The following is an 18,863-nucleotide window of genomic DNA, read 5'->3' on the forward strand; positions in this document are numbered from 1 at the left end:
GGGCCCTGTGGTTAGGATGTGTGCGACCTTGCCCCCAAACAAGTCTCCAGACTGTTAAGAACCCCGTGTCAACTGAGTCTCTGCCTGAAACCAGTTCAAAACCATGGCTTAGGAAGGCACAGACAGTAGTTAGAGTGTAAAGTGGGTAAGCCAGCTGGCAACTTCTGTTAACCATACCCTCTGAGCTGTAGGTTTCCTTGGAGGCTATTCCTGCTGATTTTGTGGACTTGCACTTCCATTAGGTTTTTGTTGTTTTTAATATTTTTACGCTATTTTTAATCTTGTGTATATGGGTGTTTTGCCTGCATGTATGCCTGTGTACTGTGTTCATGCAGTGCCCATGTGGGCCCAAAGAGGACGGACGTTGTATCACCTTGGAATTGGAGTGGAGGTAGTTATTAACTGTCATGGGGGTGCTGGCCCTCTAGAAGGGCAGTCAGTGCTCTTAACTGCTAAGCCATCTCTCCAGCTCCTCCATTGCTTTTAAAACCAGTTTGTATGTTGTTATCAAGCACAAAAATATTTGGAATATTCTTTCTCTCTCTTCTGTGTGTGTCCGGCTGGCCGGTCATCCGCCCGCCTGTCCGTCTGTATGTGTGTGTGTGTCTGCATGCATGTGTCTGCCTGCGTGCGTGGGTGTGTGTATGTCCCTCCTTTGGACACAGTCTTGCTGTACAGCCTAGGCTGGTTTTGAACTTGTCATCCTTTGCCTCCCGAGTTCTTGAATTATAGGTATACGTGACTGTGTGCAGTGTTTATTTTGTGTTGTGTGAGAAAGCAAAGATTTGTGGCTTGTCAGCATTTACGTTTGATGAAGTTGAGAGTGATTCTATGTGGTAGAATCCTTTAAGCTAGTCAGTTGCTGTCCGCCCATTCTTTAGCACAGTACTCAGGAGACAGGCTTTCAGCAGGCCCTCTGAGGTTCATCTCATTACAGAGGGCTTCACTGAAGTCCCAGGGACTTAGGACTGGGTAACCGAGACATCAGACCTGGTGGTAGTAGAGGTAAACAGTAGACAGGACTCAGGGCCCAGCCCAGCCCGTTCCCAACTTAACAGTCCATGTCTGTTTTCTGTGGCAGCTGTTTGGCCCTGGGTCACAGTTAACAGGTTACTGTGGGCCTTGGGGAGAGAGCTCAGTTGGTGAAATGTTGGTCACACAAGCAAGAGGCCCCGAGTTTGATGCTCAGAACCCCTGTTTGTCTGGTTGTTTTTAAAGCTGAGAGTGGTAGTTCATGCTTATAATCCTCGCACTAGGGGGTAAAGACAGGCCGATCCCCGGGGCTCACGGACCAGCCAGTCTAGCCACTGCGAGACCCTGTTTTAAAAGAATAAACGGTGGATGGCTCTTGGACCAAATTCTGAGGTTGTCTTCTAGACCCTGCACACACACGAACACACAAAGTTGCTTAGCACTAGGTACTGTTCTGTGTATATTTTAGTGGTCTAATCCTCACATAGTAAAGAGGTGGAGGAAATGGGAAAGATGGCAGAGCCACAACACAAAGCTGGGTGCTTTTTTAAAAGTTTCATTTGTAGTATGTGTATGGATATTTTGACTGCATGCATGTCTGTGCACCGTGTGTGTGCCTGGTGGCTGCAGAGGCCAGAAGGAAGCATCGGATCCCCTGGGACTGGAGTTAAGAGACAGTTGTGAGCTACCATATGGGTGCTGGGAATTGAACCCAGGTCCTTTGCAATAGCAGCCAGTGCTCTTAACTGCCAAGCCATCCCTCCATCATTCTTTCTTTTTCTTCCTTTCTTCCTTCCCCTCTCCCCTACCAACGCTCTTCTTTCTCATTCTGTAGTGCTGAGGAACAAACTAAGGGTCTTGTTCGTGCCAGGCAAGCAGGCTAACATCCTCCAAACAGAGCCAATGCTTTTAATCCCGCTCTGGTCTTCCTCCTGATTGACATGGGTCATACATATTTTATCTCTTATTCTAGCTTTCTGGTTATACCCTGTATTGATCTATATTAATATGGTTAGTTTTGTTCTGTTTTTTATAAACTGTGGTGTGTGTGTGTGTGTGTGTGTGTGTGTGTGTGTGTGTGTGTGTGTGTGTACCCACAGAAGCCAGAGGTGCTGGATTCCCCTGGAGCAGGTGGTTATGAGCTGCCTGAAGTGAGATTTGGGAACTGAACTCAGGTTCTCTTATAAGAGCAGTATATGCTCTTAACTGCAGAGCGGTCCTCCCCAGCCCCTGGAAGGTTAGTTTTGTCAACCTGACACAACCTGAAATTACCTGGGAAGGGAGTTTCATTGAAGGATTGTCTAGACTAGGTTGGCCTGTGAACATGCCTTTGAGGGGCTTATTTTGAGTATGTTAACTGAGGTGGGAAGACATGTCCAGTGTGGGTGACACCATCCCCTAGGCAGAGGACTCTGAACTGTATGAGGAGAAGCAGCAAGCCGAGCACCAGCATGCTTGCATTCCTCCTTCCTTCTGCTGCTTTACTGTGGATTCTGTGTGACCAACTTCCTCAAGTTCCTGTGACTTTCTGCCCTGAGGAACTAACGTGGAATTAGGAGCGAATAACCCCCTTTTCCCTTCAGTTGCTCTTGTCAGGGTATTTGTCATAGCCACAGGACACAGTAGCAAGATAATTGGTCCGCCCCGCTCCAGTTCATTTTCCCCAGAGCAGCCTGAGTGATGCTAAAATATGTGAGAGTTCTGTTTGGAAGCCTCCAGGGTTCCAGGGCCTCTTAGGATAAAGACCTACAGTCCTTGCCAGGCACGATAACTTGCACTTATAATTCTAGCACCAGAGAGTCTGATGCAGGAGGATTGCCATCAGTTTAAGGCCAGCCTGTGCCACCCTGTGAGACTCTGTCTCAACCATCATACCTTTCAGAAGGAAGGACAAAAGTCCTTTCCTCCGTCTCCTCTCACCTCATCTCAGCCCCCACTTGTCAGCCACTCTAGTCTTTCAGGTCCTCGGATTGATGGTGGTGTCTCCTGCTCTGGGGACTTTGCTGCCCCTGCTGCTGTGTGGACAGCCTCTCACCAACTTTCCTGTACTGTTCTTTCTCCTCTGTCACCTGACTCCTGTCCGTTTTCCGGAATGTCATTGAATGTCTCTCCCATGGGGAAATATACCCATCCCATCCCATCCCATCCCATCCCATCCCATCCCATCCCATCCCATCCCATCCCATCCCATCCCCGAGACTATTGAGGCCCAGCTGGTACCTCCCGTGCCTCCTGTACCTTTCCCTCACAGCACTTACCACAGGCCATGACCTGTGGGGTCATTCGATTTTTGCCTTTTTGCCTCTAGCCCCGGACTGCAGCTCCCTTGGTGGGGAGTTTTGTCTTGACAACAGGTCAAGCATGTTACCTAGTGTGAGGTTTTCAAATGAATGCTGAGTGTATACATCCATAGTGTGGAATTTCCACAGCTGTGCTTGGCCGTGGAAATGCTCTTGTCTGCATTGGGATTTATAGCATAGCATCGACAGATAACTCATTTAAAGGTTGAGAAAAGAGGCCCTAAGCCGTAGACTGCGGATGTATAGCATGGTGGCCGTGGGTACAGGCCCTATCCACATAGACCTGTTTACGCACAGGATGGCTCTGTCTCAGGCCGAGGAAAGGGCACCTCTCTCAGTTGCCCACTTTCCTAGGACTTGATCAGTCCCACACAGGGCGGATGAAAAAGGAGTGTAATTCTCCAAACTAGTCCTCCGGCCTCAGAGCTGGAAGACGTCTCGCGTGGTTAGTCACATTTTCCCTTGCCCTTCACTGCAGCTCCAGTGTTAGTCCGTCCCTCCTCCTTCCCTCTGTGGCCATCACTGAAGGTGAGGTTTTGCTGGGTGGCCCAGACTGTATCAAAGTGTAATCCTCCTACATCGGCCTCCCAAGTGCTGGGGTTGCAGATGGCCCCAGCACTGCTAACCCTCTTCAGAGAAGCCTTTCTCCATGTGGTGATCAGGACTTCTTTTTATGTGAAGTATCAGAGACTCAGTTCCAAAGAGATAAAGTGAAGGAGAATCGTGAGCGGAGCCCATAACTTCTTTATAGGCAGATAGCTGCTTATAGACCCAGCTCTTCAGAGACAGGAGGGTCCTGAGTTCAGAGCTGTCTCAAAAATTATAAGTATTAAGCCAGGCGGTGGTGGCACACTTGTTTAATCCCAGCACTCAGGAGGCAGAGGCATGAGGATATCTGAGTTCAGGCTAGCCTGGTCTATAGAGTAAGTTCCAGGATAGTCAAGACAAACTGTGTCTTGAAAAACCAATAACTAACTAACTAACTAACTAATAGTAGTTTTTACAAACTGGGCAAGATACCAGCCAAGTTATGCCATGCAGCTTTGGGAAGGTCCAGAGTAGCTGGGCTTCAGGAACTCACGCATTGCCCACCGTCAGGCCTTACCCCTTCTGTTTGTGCCCTCTCATTCCCCAAACAGTGCTCTTCCCTCAAGATAGGAAACCTGGCTATCAGCAGCCTCAGAGGAACTTGCTTCTGTTTATTTCCAAGACCTGAAGAAGAATCTTTTGAGCAGTCAGCAATGGTCAGCATGGTCATGTGCCATAGGCAGAGTCTTTAGGAAGGGCTGGAGATGTAGCTCAGTGGTAGTTTGCTTGGCATGTGCAAGGCCATGGTTTCTGTCTTCAGTAAACCCCCACACCAATATCTTTTCCCTAAAAACAAAACCCCCACTGTATCGTCTTTAGAGGCTCACACTTACATTTCAGACCACAAATGTAGATGGGGAATTATGCATTCCTTCCAGTGGGGTATCAGGAAGATTGTTCAAGTTTTACTCTTGGTGATTCCTTGGAGGAGTCCTAAGAAGGAAGGGTTACCGAGGAAATGCTTGGCTGCTCTGGTTTATGTGTGTATGTGAGAGAGACTTGCCACCTAAGATGGAAACTTCCAGATGCCACCAGTACTCACCTCCCCTCCTGCACTAACTCCTAATTTTTAGTTTAACAGAGCCTAGGGTTAGATTTCTCAGTCTCCTTGCTGTTACCTGGCCAAGAGGTGACATTTAAGACATTGGGATATGAGCATACTATGCCTGTGTGGAATGCAGTGTCTCTGGAGGAAGATGGTGCCCTTGCCTTATCTGTGGCCTGGAGTGTAGATGATGGCTGCCATCGGAGCAGCTGCCTCATACGGAGACAGGCTGAAGTGAAGGTGATCGAGGAACAGCCCAGAGCACGGAGCTGCCGGTCGGCATACCGTGCTGGTCGGCATAGACCTGTGTGAGGAGAATGAGCGTCCACACAGTTAAGCCTGCTCCTCTTGTGGTTTGTGTTTGGTTTGGTTTGGCTAGGATAAGGATATACTTAACCCTATACTGTTGAGCTGCAGGTGGGAACCAGTTGGTCACAGCGATGGAAAAGCCTGTTGGCAGCTGACCAAAGCCCCTGCCACCTGTGAATCAGCATTCACTGGAGCAGTGAAGTGAGACAAGCAAGCAGGGGGATGCTGGGGTTTGCCTTTCTTGACTGGCTTTCCTCAGATGTGTCATTCCAGAGCATTTCTGTCCTTTTCACACCCCTAGAGCAGGAATCTGGACCTGAGTAAATTGTTACTGCCTGGCCAGGCCCCTCCACACTCCACTACCCTGCCTTCATGTCAAGAGGCTTCTAGCTGAAGAGATGACTCAGAGGTTAAAAGCACTGACTGCTTTGCAGAGGAGCTGGGTTCAATTCCTAGCACCCACATGGCAGCTCACAACTGTAACTCCAGTTCTCGGGGGAGGGGGATCCCCTGCCCTTCTCGCCTCTTCATACACAGACATCCATATATGTATAATAATCAAATTTTGCTGAGGGTCATAATGCACACCTTTAATCCCAGCTCTCAGGAGGCAGAGGCAGGCAGATCTCTCTTGAGTTTGAGGCTAGCCTGATCCACAGGGCAAGTTCCAGGCCAGCCAGCGCTACATAGACTGTTTCAAAACAAAAATGCTTCTATAGGTTTTGGCCAGTAGAGGTTATTCAGCATATACTATGGGCTGGAGCGGTGAATCTCAACCTGTGGGTCATGACCCCTTTAGGGGTTGCATATCAGATATTTGCATTATGATTAATAACAGTAGCAAAATTGTGATACAGCAATGAAAATAATTTTATGGTTGGGGGGGTCATCAGAACATGAGGAACTGTATTAAAGGGTCGCAGCATTGAGAACCGCTGAGCTGGAGTATGTGGGATTTCTGGATGTATGTGCCTATATGATCATGTCTAATGTCAGCCAGTCAAAGTAGATATTAACTTGGGCAGGGAAGGTCTTCCAGTCACCCTGCTATGCTAGGAGCTGACATGAGACTGGACCTGAGATCCAGAGCTCTCTGGGTGAGCTGTGCAGGAAAGCACTCACAGAGCATGGAACATTGCTCAGTTTTGAATGTTTATAATATTATAAACACCTAGTTTGTAGCACTCAGAAGGCTGGGGCAGGAGGCCTGAGAGTTTAAAGCCAGCCTGGGTTCCACAGTTAAAATGGTTTCAATCCAAAACAAAATAGTTTGATATTATAAGAAGCAGTTCAGTTGTACAGTAAATACTGCCTGTATGCCTGCCATGCCTTGTCAAGCTTGTGTGTGTGTATGTGTGTGTGTGTGTGTGTGTGTGTGTGTGTGTGTGTGTGTGTGTGTGTGTCTGCCTCCAAGCGCCGGTCAGCCCAGAAGAAATACGTGCATGGATTCTGGTGCCACTGAACCACACTGGGCAGTTCAGGATGCTTATCTCTTAAGTTCTTGGCCTGAGGTAGGTGGGGCACTGGGCAGTGTCCTGGGGTCAAAGTCTGACCTCAAGCAAACGGAAGGTAACTGAGGGCTCTATTGGGACCTGTAACAAGGTTGAGGGCCAGGGTAGCCGGATAACAGGCTCAGCTGGGAGGGCTAGCCAGGCTGAGCCTATCCTTCGCTGGCACCTCCTCCCCAGAGTTCCCAAAGACTGGTCCACTTCACCGGCTTGGGCTGCATCTTTTATTTCCCACCATAGCCTCTGGAGCATCGCGTTCTCCAGCTCGAGGTTGCATGGCTTGAGTGCGCCTCTGGGCTCAGCACTTGCCATCCTTCCTGATCTGGATATCCTTTTGGGTTTTTCTAGAATCAAAGAAGATAAGGATGAGGCCATTAACTGTAGGAACTAAAAGGATGATTCAAAAGCCAGGCCCAGGCCATCCTCCCTCTGAGCCCCTCCTGGAAATGTCCAGATGCAGAGCAGGTGTGTGTGTGGAGGGGGGGAGCACATCCCCCTATAAACTGACGCTCTTACACATACCCTGAGAACTTTCAGCTTCTTGGGGTTTCAGCTATCACTGCTTGCTGATGGCTGCCAAATCTTTGTCCTGCCTGTTTTTGTACCTATTGCAATGACCCCACCAAGATACACCAGAGACCAACTGTCCACAGACATCACTGCCTCCCAAAGCTGCCCTTCTAGCTCCCATCTTAGCAAATGATACCACTAGCCACCCAAGGCCATACGTAAATAAGTTACTAGGCCTGGAACTACAGGGCTAGAATCCCTTACTTGGGAGGCTGGGCAAAGGGTTCTAACATGAAGGCTTCCCTGAGCTTTATAAAATGAGCTCAAAGCCTGTGCACCCTAACAAGGCCCTGTTTCAAAATAAAGGTGGAGCTGTAGCTCAATCACTAGTACTGAAACAAAACCAAACCATGGATTCCTTGAGCTCATGAGTTCAAGACCAATCTGGACAACATAGCTAGACCCTGTTTCAGAAAGAGGAAAGGAAGGGAGGAAGGGCAATTGTTCTTATGCCCTTTCTCCCCTCCCCCTTCACACCAGTCAGACTGAGCCTGTCAGATCTACCCCAATGTACCACCTCCTCATGAATCTTGATCGTGACCCTTTCACAGCCAGAGCTCTACCTTCTTACATTCCCTCCAATACAGACTTTCACATCTGCCTAGACAGCTTGGCATTGCCCAAGATTTCTCCCCGTGATCTCACTGGGCCCTCAGGCTGATGACTGTACTGGTGAGAAAACTGAGACCAAGTAGGTGGTCAAGGTCATGGTCTAGCCCCGACTCATCTCCTTTATCATCCCTCCTCCATTTCCCATTTTACTATGTCCAACTTTCTGTATTTCTTTAAGCACAAACTAATTTTCCTTTATAGGCCTTTCTAAATTCCCTTTGTTCTCTCAGACTTTTCTTTCCTTTTTTCTAGATGATTTCTAGTCTACCTCCTCTAGTGTCCCCTGGCCCTGCTCCTGTGTGCTCCATCTGAGTCTTGAGCTGCTCTGCTGTTGACTGGCTTATTGGCTTGGCTTCTCTCTCTTAGCCTGACTCCAAGAAACTAGAGAAGCTCTCGGGGACTAGCCATAGTAAGTGCTCACTAAATAACAGTTGGCTAGAGGAATGAAAGATCAGATGAGATTGTCTGGCCACTCAGGGTTTCTGCCTCCTCCCTCCACATCTGTCAGTCTCTGGCTTTTGACCTGGAGTCCTGTGCTTCCTTTGAGTTACATTTAGCTCATTTTGCTAGGCAAAGGTTTGAGGACTCTTCTCTGGCCAAGTCTGTGTGTGTGACAGGTGAGTGGAAGCCCTGCTCCCTTCAGATGTGCATGTACCAGAGAGGGGGCCACCCAAGCAAGTTGGACGGGGAGGGGACTTACATCCGGGTCACGCAGAGATGGCATTCATTTTTATATGTCACCCCATCTGTGCCGCAGATCGGTTTAGGTGTCTGGGGACACTTTGGAGACTCTGCCATGTGCTCACAGATGGGCTGTGGAAAACAGAAGTATTGGGGGAATTCAGACAAAGTGGTCGGGCCCAGGGCCTCTGCTTGGAACATGCAATCAACTACTCAGGACTTTATGGTGTGTTTGCCTGTGTGAGTGCATGTGGCTGGATGTATACATAAGTTGGAGCCTGTCTGTTGAGCCCTGGTTTGTGACATCCTGCCTATTTGTGTGTGTGTGTGTGTGTGTGTGTGTGTGTGTGTGTGTGTGTGTGTGTAGGAAGTTTGTGTCCTTAAGCTCCTGGGGACTGGTTTATATACTCTTCAGTAGATATAACAAGAAATTCTGCTGCTGGTCCAATTGTGAGTCCAGTAAACAGCCGTCCATCATTCCTAGGGAATGTCTCACACCGTAGGGGCTCCTGTACTTACCAAGGCCAATATGGTCTTTTTTGTGTACCTGGGAGGGGGCTACATGTATGCATGTATGCAGAGGCCATTGAACATTGGATGTTGTTCCATAGGACCCATTTCTCTTATTTATTTGGGACAGGTTCTCTCATGACCTAGAACTCACCAAGGAGGCCAGGCCAGCTGTCCAGCAAGCCCTAGGGATGTTCCTATCTCTGCTTCACAAGTGCTAGGATTGTATGGGTGCCGGGGATCGAACCTGGGTCTTCACATTTGCAAGGCAAGCAGTTACTGACTGAGCTCTCCCAGCCCCTTACGTGGTCGTCTAGGCCCTTGGAAGGCTGGAGAAATGGCGCAAGGCTTACAGTTTAATTAGTCCCAGACTGAAAGGTTCTCGGGCTGAGAGAGAACTGGCAAGACTGGGGTTGGACCTGGGTAAAGGAGGTGCTGAGGGAGTCTGTGCTGGGTAGCAGTAAATATCCATGCTCTACACTGGGCACGGTGGAGGCGGGGGAGCAGAAGTTCAAGTTGATCAGCGCAACCAGATAAAAACCAGCCTGCGCTACACAAGGCCCAAAGGAACAAAACAGGACAACTGAAGTCTACACCCTGAAGACCCCAGTTCAGACACTGACTGGCTTTGTAAACTTAGGTGAGCTTGTTCCATTCTCAGGGCCTCAGTTTCCTCCTCAGTGAAAATGGTCAGTAATGGTGTTCGTCTCAACACGGGAGTAGCTGAAGTCATGTATACAAAGTATTTGGCTCTTTGGCATGAAATAAATGGGGCTGGGTTCTGAGGGGCTAATGAATAGGGAAGAAGCTGCTTGGGGAGGTGGCTCTGAGGACCCTACAGAGGTCATGTCACTGAGGGTCTGAGACCCCAGCTGGAGTCAGGCAGGGCGGCTTGGTGTTTGCTGGTGTGAAGGGGTGAATGATGAGACGTGTTTCAGAAAGGTCAACATGCTCCACAGAGCCACTCAGTGTGCTGGGTCACCTCTTTGGCCTGCAGCCTCTGGCCTGTCTTGTGCTACACACAGGGCAGCAGGTGCAGTGTCCTACTGTGCTGGGTGGGGAGTGCCCACCAAGGAAAGGACCTTGGAGAGATTTGGGGCAGAGCCTGGGGGCTCTGCTCAGTCCAGAGGAGGTATTCTGAGGAAAACGCAGGTTCAGGAGTCCACCTTGGCCACCATTGAAGGTGTCAGCAGAGGGTGGCTGTGTAGAGTGGATGAGCGGACTCCTGCAGAGTCTGCCTTACTCCCGCAGAGGAAATGCCTTACCATTTTTGAGGAAATACTCTTTTGTGCTCCCACCTGCACCCCTGAAACACAAAACAAGCTGCTGTCAGCGCTGGCTGCCAGGTCAGGGTCTGAGGACCCCTCCTCCCATCCTGGGGCACCTGGCCCAGCCACTGCCAATCTGGATTTCTTGAGGACAGGTAGTGAGTCATAAGTGGTGGGGCTGCCAGAAGGCTGACATCATGCTGAGTTGCATGAATAAAGACAGAATTAGGGGGTGACAACCCAACCTGCTTCTAATTACTCAGATCCCAGTGGAATTTTTGTGTTCCATCAAATAATAATATAAAGAAATGAGCAGTTAGCGATGTGCCAGACATTGAGACACGGTTCTTGGTACTCTCTCCACCCCTCACCACCCTAACAGAAGGATGAGTGCAGGTAGTAAATGCTGTGTCTGCTACCCAGAGAGCGCAGGACTGTGGTACCAGCCCCAGCTGCTGGGAGTGCTGGCTCTTCACAAGCAGTCCCTTCTTAGGAATTACCCTTGGGGGCTGGAGCTGCCTCAGCCAGCCTTGCCTCCCGTGCCATGGACGTCCCCTAACAACAATGTGGCTGCAAGGGCTCAGCTCTCATGCCACCCCACTCCAGAGCTTCCTGCAGGGCCACCTGACACAGGTTACACTCAGCCAGCTTCCTTGCTCCCATGGGTAGCACTCCCACACTTCCCAGTGAGGGTGTGCAGACTCCGGTCTGTCTGCTGGAACACTTGACTGGCCTAAGAAAGGCTCAGAGCTCTAATGACATGGTTGGGTAAGGCAGAGCTAGGACTCACATACAGGTTTGCCACCCCAAGCCTGACTCCCTACACGAATAGTCATAGCCCTCAAGGTTTGCCTGGGTTACTTATAGGACATGAGCAAAGCGGTGTGACCGTGGGCATGGCCGGTGGGCATGGCCGGTGGGCATGGCCGTGGGCATGGCCGGTGGGCATGACCGTGGGCATGGCCGGTGGGCATGGCCGTGGGCATGGCCGTGGGCATGGCCGGTGGGCACGAGAACTTGAGCCACAGTTAAGGCACAGGCAGGAGGAAGAGTGAGTGGTTCTGAGAGCTGGAGAAGGAATGGGTGCTTCCAGACGCCGCTGGAGGGCTGTCAGGGCCTGGTGGAGAGATGGGCTCTTCCCACGTTCACATAGAGGAGCCTGTCAGTGCAAGAGGCCGCAGGGAGGTGGACTATATGACTCCGTATGGAGCAGAAAGCTGTGGTACCATAAAGGGACCTGTCTCTAGCTCTAGAGTTCCACATCTACTGCAAAGTTTTTCCTTGGAGATTTCCCAGACGGAGAGAAAAGGGGCTAAAACCAAGTCACCTCTAGTGTGTTCTGCCGGTCTGGCAATGGAGGATCAAACTGTAAATCTAACCTTGTCACCACAGTGCTCAAGAGCCATACCTGTCATAACTAAGAATGACCCAAGTGTCCTCCCACAGGAGAACAGATAAAGTGTGAAACTTGTATACAGTGGAGCATTGCTCAGCAAGAAAACAAGCACACCCAAGAGGCAGATCAGGAGGATTACCACAAGTCTGAGGTCAGCCTGACCTCAGTGAGTTCCACGTTATCCTGACTGCAGAGGACCTGTCTCGAACAACACAGATACACAGCAGAAAAGCAGCTAATGGCTGTGGTGTATGTGTTGATTACTTTTTGTTGCTGTGATAAAACATCACGACCAAAAGCAACTTCTAAAAGAATTTCTTTTGTCTTATGGTTCCAATGGGATAAGAATCCATCATGGTCAGGAAACATGGCAGCCATCTATATGCATGGGGACTGGAGCAGAAGCCAAGAGCTCATATCCTCAACCACAGGAACAAAGACTGTAAACACTCAAAGCTCACCCCTATCAAGGCTCCACCTCACAAAGGTTCCACAACCTTCCCAGACAGCACCCTGGGTGGGGAGCAGTGTTCAAATGCCTGAGCTTGTGGGGGGACATTCCCATTCAGACCTGTAATCCCAGTACTCAAAGAGGCTGAGGCAGGGGGATCAGGAATTTGAGGGCAGCCTAGAATACATAAAGAGGCCCTGTCTGAAAAATCAGAAAACAGGGCTGGAGAGATGGCTCAGAGCATATACTACTCTAGCAAAGGACCTGAGTTCTGATTCCAGCACCCATGTTGAACATCTCACAACTGCCTGTAACTCCAGCTCCAGGGGATTCAGTACCCTTTTCTGGCCTCTCCAGGAACCTACACTCACATTTACCTACCCCCCCCAAACAAGCACACATGCATATACATAATTTTAAAAAGTGAAATTTTTGTTTGTTTGTTTGTTTGTTTTTGTTTTTCGAGACAGGGTTTCTCTGTGTAGCTTTGCATCTTTCCTGGAACTCGCTTTGTAGACCAGGCTGGCCTCAAACTCACAGAGATCCGCCTGCCTCTGCCTCCTAAGCGCTGGGATTAAAGGCGTGCGCCACCACCGCCCGGCCTAAAAAGTGAAATCTTTTTAAAGCTGCTAACAGCAACAGTGAAAGCACCTAACAGACACGTTGAGGCCAAATTGCAAAAATACTTAGCTGAGCAAAGAAACAGGTACAAAAGACTCCGTGGACGCCTAGAACAGATCTGCTATAAGATCTGATATACGGAGATCTCTGTGATATGGAGAAGGCAGGTCAGGGTGGCAAGGAGGTGTGCGTGATTGCCTCTGAACACTGAGCAGTACTGCTGTCTCTGAGTCAAGGAAGGACCAGGATGGACTACAGGAGAGAAATTTCTGTATCTTGTTTGGTTGTTGAGACAAGGTCTTGCTATGTAGCCGTGACTGGCCTAGAACTTGCTATGTAGATCAGGCTGGCCACAAACTCATATTTACCTGCTTCCTTAAGTAATCCTTAAGTCCCAGGATTACAGGAGTGTACAACCTCCCCCAGCTGCGTTCTGTATCTTGAGAGAGGTTTGGGACACAGGTGTGTGCACTGTCCCAGCTCATCCATAAGATTCACTGAATAAAAATACTATGTGTTTCATGACCTTATAGAAAAGCATTTACAAAGGCTGAGTGTGATGGTAGAGGCCTATAACCCCAGCACTTAGGAGGTTGAGGCAGAAGGATCAAAAGTTCAAGGTCAGACTGAACCATATAACAAAACAAAAACTCCAAACATTGATAAAGGCAGAGCGACCTTCCCTGGCGCCCATCACTGTCCAGTCTCCCTCTGGGCCAGCAGTCCATAGCCACATGTGTGAACGGACACCAGCCTCGCTCCCCAGGCTTACTATCTAATATATCCTCCATGTCCCCAGGACCCAAAGGTTCCTGGCTGTTCACTGTCCTGGACCAGGGGCTTTTTTGACTCATGCAGATCTGCTGAGATGTCCCCACTGTCCTCCAATGGAGTCACACCATCCTTCCAAGGGTCAGAAGCTTTCCCTATTGTCCCCTACAGTTCACTAAGAAGACCTGGAGTTGAGCTTGTCACCAATCCAAGTGCTGTCCCACTGGGTCACCCCGCCTCCCTATGAACCCAAGCTTCTTGGGGCTCCCGTGGCACCTCACCAGTGCCCCAACCAGTGAGCTGAGCACTGAAGGGTGTTGCAGGAAAGGAGAATACAGAACCCTACAGGGTCAGAATTTCTTCCTGGGGTTGTGAAAACATTGTATTTAACCCCAGGCATCTCGTGCCCTTCCCCCAGGTGCATCCTTCATTCAACTAAGGCTGGAATCTGAAGTGGATGCAAGGACCTTCAAGGCAGGCTGCTTAATGTTCCCAATGGAGGCGGTCTTGGGGAATGGGGAACAGGTGTGTGTGGTGGGGGTGTCGGGGGTAGATTAGGCAGCCTGTGTCTGACCAGAGCCTGCAGGCCTATTCCTCACCAACCCAGCTGCCAGGTCTGTGACTAACATGAGGTAATGGGCATGGAGCCAATGGCCCTGAGGTCCTGCCAGGTCCTGCTTCATAATGTTATAACTCTTCGAGTGAGTCCCAACGGGTCTCTCTGTTTCTCTGTTCTGTTTATTCTGAACATACAAACTAGAGCATTCTTTCAAGGCCTGACTCCACTCCAAATATGGCACTGGCTCCCACTTCACTCAGAGGAAGATTCTTACATGAACTCCTAAAACTGCTTAACATACTTCCCAGCTGCTCTGCTCTTCTCGCTCCTCTCCTCCCCTCCTCTCCCTCCTTCCCTCCCCTCCTCCCCCTCCTCTCCCTTCCTCTTGTCTCCCCTTCCCTCCCTCCCCTCCCCTCCTCTCCCCTCTCTCCTCCCTTCTCCTTCCCCCTCATTTTGTACTGCGCTCTTCGCTCCCTCCATCCACACAGCACCTCAAACATTCCAGACACACTTCTACGTTAGGCCCTTGTGTTGGCTGTTCCCTCCATCGGAACATTCTTGTCCAAAATATCTTCCCTCCCTCACCTTCTTCAAGCTTTCCTCAAACCTGAACCTCCCTAAGAGACCTCCTCTGATTGAAAACTGCAGCTCCCTCCCAACCCCCACCCCCAGCCCCATATTTCTTAGCCTTTATCATGTTCTTATATACTATGTATTGTCTGTTCCCCTCCTCAATCCCACTAGGCTTAAGCTCTGTTGGGATGGTACTTTTTCTGCTGAGTGCTCCAGGCCTGAGGAAGCTCACCTCTGGTGTCTACCACCCAAGGGCCCCTGCCATATGCTTAAATGGTTGTCCTGGGCCCCATACTACACCTTGTCAAAGCAGAACCGGAACCTGAGGGCCCAGGCCAAGTCTCTCAGCACTCACTACCCCACAGCCCGCCTGAGGCCTGACTGTCCCTGTCTCCCCAGCCGCCAGCCCATAATTGCTCAATGCAGCTTTGAACTGGAAGAGCACCCGACGTGGCAGTTTTTGTCCAGAGTCAGGCCTGAACCCGTTTCTTTTCCCTCAGTCCGTGTTTTGCCCACTGTAGTAGATGAATGCGGAAGGAAGAACTATGCTCAGGCCCCACAGGAAGCTCCAGATCTCGCCTCTGTCCTCACACCCAAGCTCACCTACTAGGATCAAGCTTCAGAGAAACCAAGTTCTGCCCACTCACCCCTGTCCATGGCAAGGAAGGCAGCCAAGGTCAGGGTGACCATCCACAGGTGCAGAGCCATGCTGCTTGTGAAGTTAGGTATGACCTCAGCCAACCGTGGCCTGGGCCAAGAGTGAGGTTGGGACCTATTTATTGCGCTGATCTCCACCCTTATCTTATCTGGGGCCAGTTGGCAGCCAGAGTGTCACCCCAAGTTAATCTCTTCATCCTGACACCTGGAAAAGGCTCACTCAAGGCACGATGCCGACTTTGTGGTGATAGGTGTTGGGGCCCGGGCTCGGGCTAGGGCTGGGCAAGTTTCCAGAGCGAGCAAAGGTTTGGATGGCTTGCAAAGCTGACTCCGTTTATTGATGAAAGCAAGGGGAAGGGATGGAAGTGGAGAGGAACACCGAACAGAGCAGAGGTGGGGCGCTGAGAAGTAAGTGGGGGGCAGCTGGAGGCAGGGGACAGGGAAGGGAGTCGCCGGTGGCTTTGCCGGGGCCGCCTCTGCCAAATCCGTGCCTCCAGAAGAGTCGCTTTCCTTAGTTGGACCTCAGTTGCGTGTTTATTTGGTTCTGGTGCTGAGGATTGAAGTTTGTGTCTCGTGAGTGCTGGGCGAATGCTTTTCTTCGAAGCCCAGCCCTCTTTCCCCACTTTGAGACAGGGTCCCCCTTAGCTGCTTAGTCTGGCCTCGAGCTTACTCTGTAGACCGGGCAAGCCTTGAATTTTCTGCCTCATCCTTCCAAACAGTACCACCAGACCTGCCTAAGTGGGTCTCAGTTTACCCATACACAAAATAAAGATGATAGTTCTGGCTCTACCTATATCCCAGGGCGCATTGAGGACAGTGGTGGTGACAGCATACAGGAATGTGAAGTGTGGAATAAGGTAAATGTACAGAGAACTGATTTTGAAAACGTTTTAAAGAGATTTTAAGAAGATGGGTTTCTATTTTATGCACGCGAGTGTTTTGCCTGTGTATATGTGGGCACCATGTGTATGTTTGGTGCCCTCAGAGCTCAGAAGAGGGTGTGGAAGCCAGGCAGTGGTGGTGCACACCTTTAGTCCCAGCACTCAGGAGGCAGAGGCAGGGGGATCTCCGAGTTTGAGGCCAGCCGGGTCTACAGAGCAAGTTCCAGGACAGACAGGGCTACACAGAGAAAAACCAAAACCAAACCAAACCAACAAAAAAGAGGATGTTGGATCCCCTGGAGCTGGAGTTAAGGATGGTTGTGAAACACTATGTGGGTGCTGGGACCCAAACCCAGGTCCTCTGCAAGAGCAACAAGTGCCTTAACCACGGATCCATCTCCCCAGCCCCTAAAATTTACTTTTATTTTGTTTTTTAATGTTTAAAATTTTTTCTTTTAGGCATGTGTGTCTGTGTGTGGGTGTGTGCATGTATGAGTGTAGGTGCCTGTGGAGCACAGAAGAGGGCATCAGATCCCCTAGAGCTGGAGTTACAGATGACTGAACCATTTGATATGGGTGCTGGGGACTGAACTTGGGTTTGCCGCAAAAGCAGTATATGCTCTTAACTAATGAGCCCTCCATGTCCACCCCCTTTTTTTGGTACCACAAAGTGGATACAACTATCGGACAATATATATATTTTTTAATTACAGCATACCAGGGCTGGAGAGATGGCTCAGTGGTTAATAACACTTACTGCTCTTGCAGAGGACTTGGGCTCAATTCCCAGAACTCACATGGTGGTTCACAACCATCTATAATTCTAGTACCAGGGTGTCTGAAGCTCTCTTCTGACTTCCTCAAACACCAGACATGCACATGGTGCACATACACATTTTCAGGTAAAACATTCATACACATAAGATAAATAAATCTAAGAAAATAAAAGAAATTACATCATATTTCACATATTCTATGGCTTAGCCCCCATATCCTGTAGCCTCCTCTCAAAAAAAAAACATAGTAAGAGAGACATGCTAACCTGGCTGCAGTGGCATATGCCTGCAATCTCAGCACTTAGGAGACTGAGGCAGGAGGATTGCTGCCAGGTGTTCAAGATCAGCCAGAACTGCAACTGAGACTCTGTCTCAGAGAATCAAAAACACTGTTGAGCTGCAGGTGAACGGGGCCTGTAGCCCACGCCTGACAGTACCCGGGGATCATGGAAAGGTAGAAGGAGAGAACAGATTCCATAGAACTGCCCTCTGACCCCCATACATACACCATGGTACAAGCACATGTACACACATGCACACAAAGTTAATAAACAAACAAACAAATAATAAATGTCAAAACCCCAAATTTAGCAAACAGAAAGTGCTGTAATGCTTTTCAGGTCCTTTGTGCCCATTTGCATTTTCACAGGAAGCAGACAAGATTCTTTCCAAGAAGAGCAGCACCTAGAACCCTCATGCTTATATAACATATATGAATGAGTAATTTGGTTGTCTGCTTTCAAATAATTTCTGATTTATTAAAAATAACAATTATATCTACAAACGATTTTCTCAAATGAAGTTAGATCGAGGTTTGTAAGCTCTACCTACAGATTACTTTTCCCTGAGGAGAGAATTTGAAAGCACAGGTGCTAGGCAGTAGTGGTGGTGCAAGTCTGTAATGCCAGCTGCTTTGTAAGGCTGGAGTAAGAGGGGGCAAGTTTGAGGTCAGCCTGGCACTTTAGTAAGACAGTGTCTCAAGACTTCAAATGGGCTGGTATGTGTCTCTGTTGGTAGGGTGTTTGTCTAGTAAGCATGAAGTCCTGGCTCTGCTCCCCAGCACCCCTTTAAACAGGTGTGGTGATGATCATCTGTAACCCCAGCACTTGGGAGGCAGAGGCAGGAGAATCAGAGTTTCAGCATCATCCTCAGCCACGTAGAGAGTCTGAGCCAGCCTGGGATACACGAGACCCTGCCACAAAAAATTATTATTATTGTTATTATTATTTGGTTTTTCTTGACAGGGTTTCTCTGTATTATAGTCCTAGTTGCCCTGAAACTCACATTATAAACCAGGCTGGCCTTGAACTCACAGAGATCTGACTGCCTCTGCCTCCAGAGTCCTGGGATCAAAGATATGTGCCACCACCACCTGGCTACATTTTTTTTTTAAATGTCCAACAATCATTTTTTTTATTTGATCCCCTCACCACTAAATTAAAAACATACACATATAAACAAATAAATAAAAATAAAGCACTGCCTTTTCTTTTATTTATTTGTTTATTTTCGAGACAGGGTTTCTCTGTGTAATAGTCCCGGCTGTCCTGGATCTTACTTTGTAGACCAGGCTGGCCTCGAACTCACAGAGATCCACTTGCCTCTGCCTCCCGAGCACTGGGATTAAGGTGTGAGCTACCACCGCCTGGCTAGCACTGCCTTTTCATTGTGAAAGAGTTACTTATTTTGAAAGATTTCAAGCCTCAGAAAAGCTGTAAGAATAGTATAATGAGGTCAGGCTGCAGTGGCGCACGCCTTTAATCCCAGCACTTGGGAGGCAGAGCCAGGCGGATCTCTGTGAGTTCGAGGCCAGCC

At 49.3% G+C, this 18,863-nt stretch overlaps 1 protein-coding gene across 1 annotated transcript; it reads right to left on the reverse strand.

Annotated features, from left to right (window-relative positions):
• Window positions 1-595: 595 nt before the first annotated feature.
• Window positions 596-18,547, reverse strand: Spink4 (serine peptidase inhibitor Kazal type 4). The gene is made up of 2 exons (XM_052717232.1): window positions 15,382-18,547; window positions 596-8,797 (listed from the first exon to the last, which is right to left on the reverse strand). Exons 1-2 carry the CDS (start codon window positions 15,440-15,442, stop codon window positions 8,601-8,603), a joined length of 258 nt encoding a protein of 85 aa, XP_052573192.1. The 5' UTR covers window positions 15,443-18,547; the 3' UTR covers window positions 596-8,600.
• Window positions 18,548-18,863: the final 316 nt, after the last annotated feature.

The sequence above is a fragment of the Peromyscus californicus genome, unplaced genomic scaffold (genome assembly GCF_007827085.1).
Source record: "Peromyscus californicus insignis strain IS unplaced genomic scaffold, ASM782708v3 Scaffold_5__1_contigs__length_169319896, whole genome shotgun sequence".
Lineage (NCBI taxonomy): Eukaryota > Metazoa > Chordata > Mammalia > Rodentia > Cricetidae > Peromyscus > Peromyscus californicus.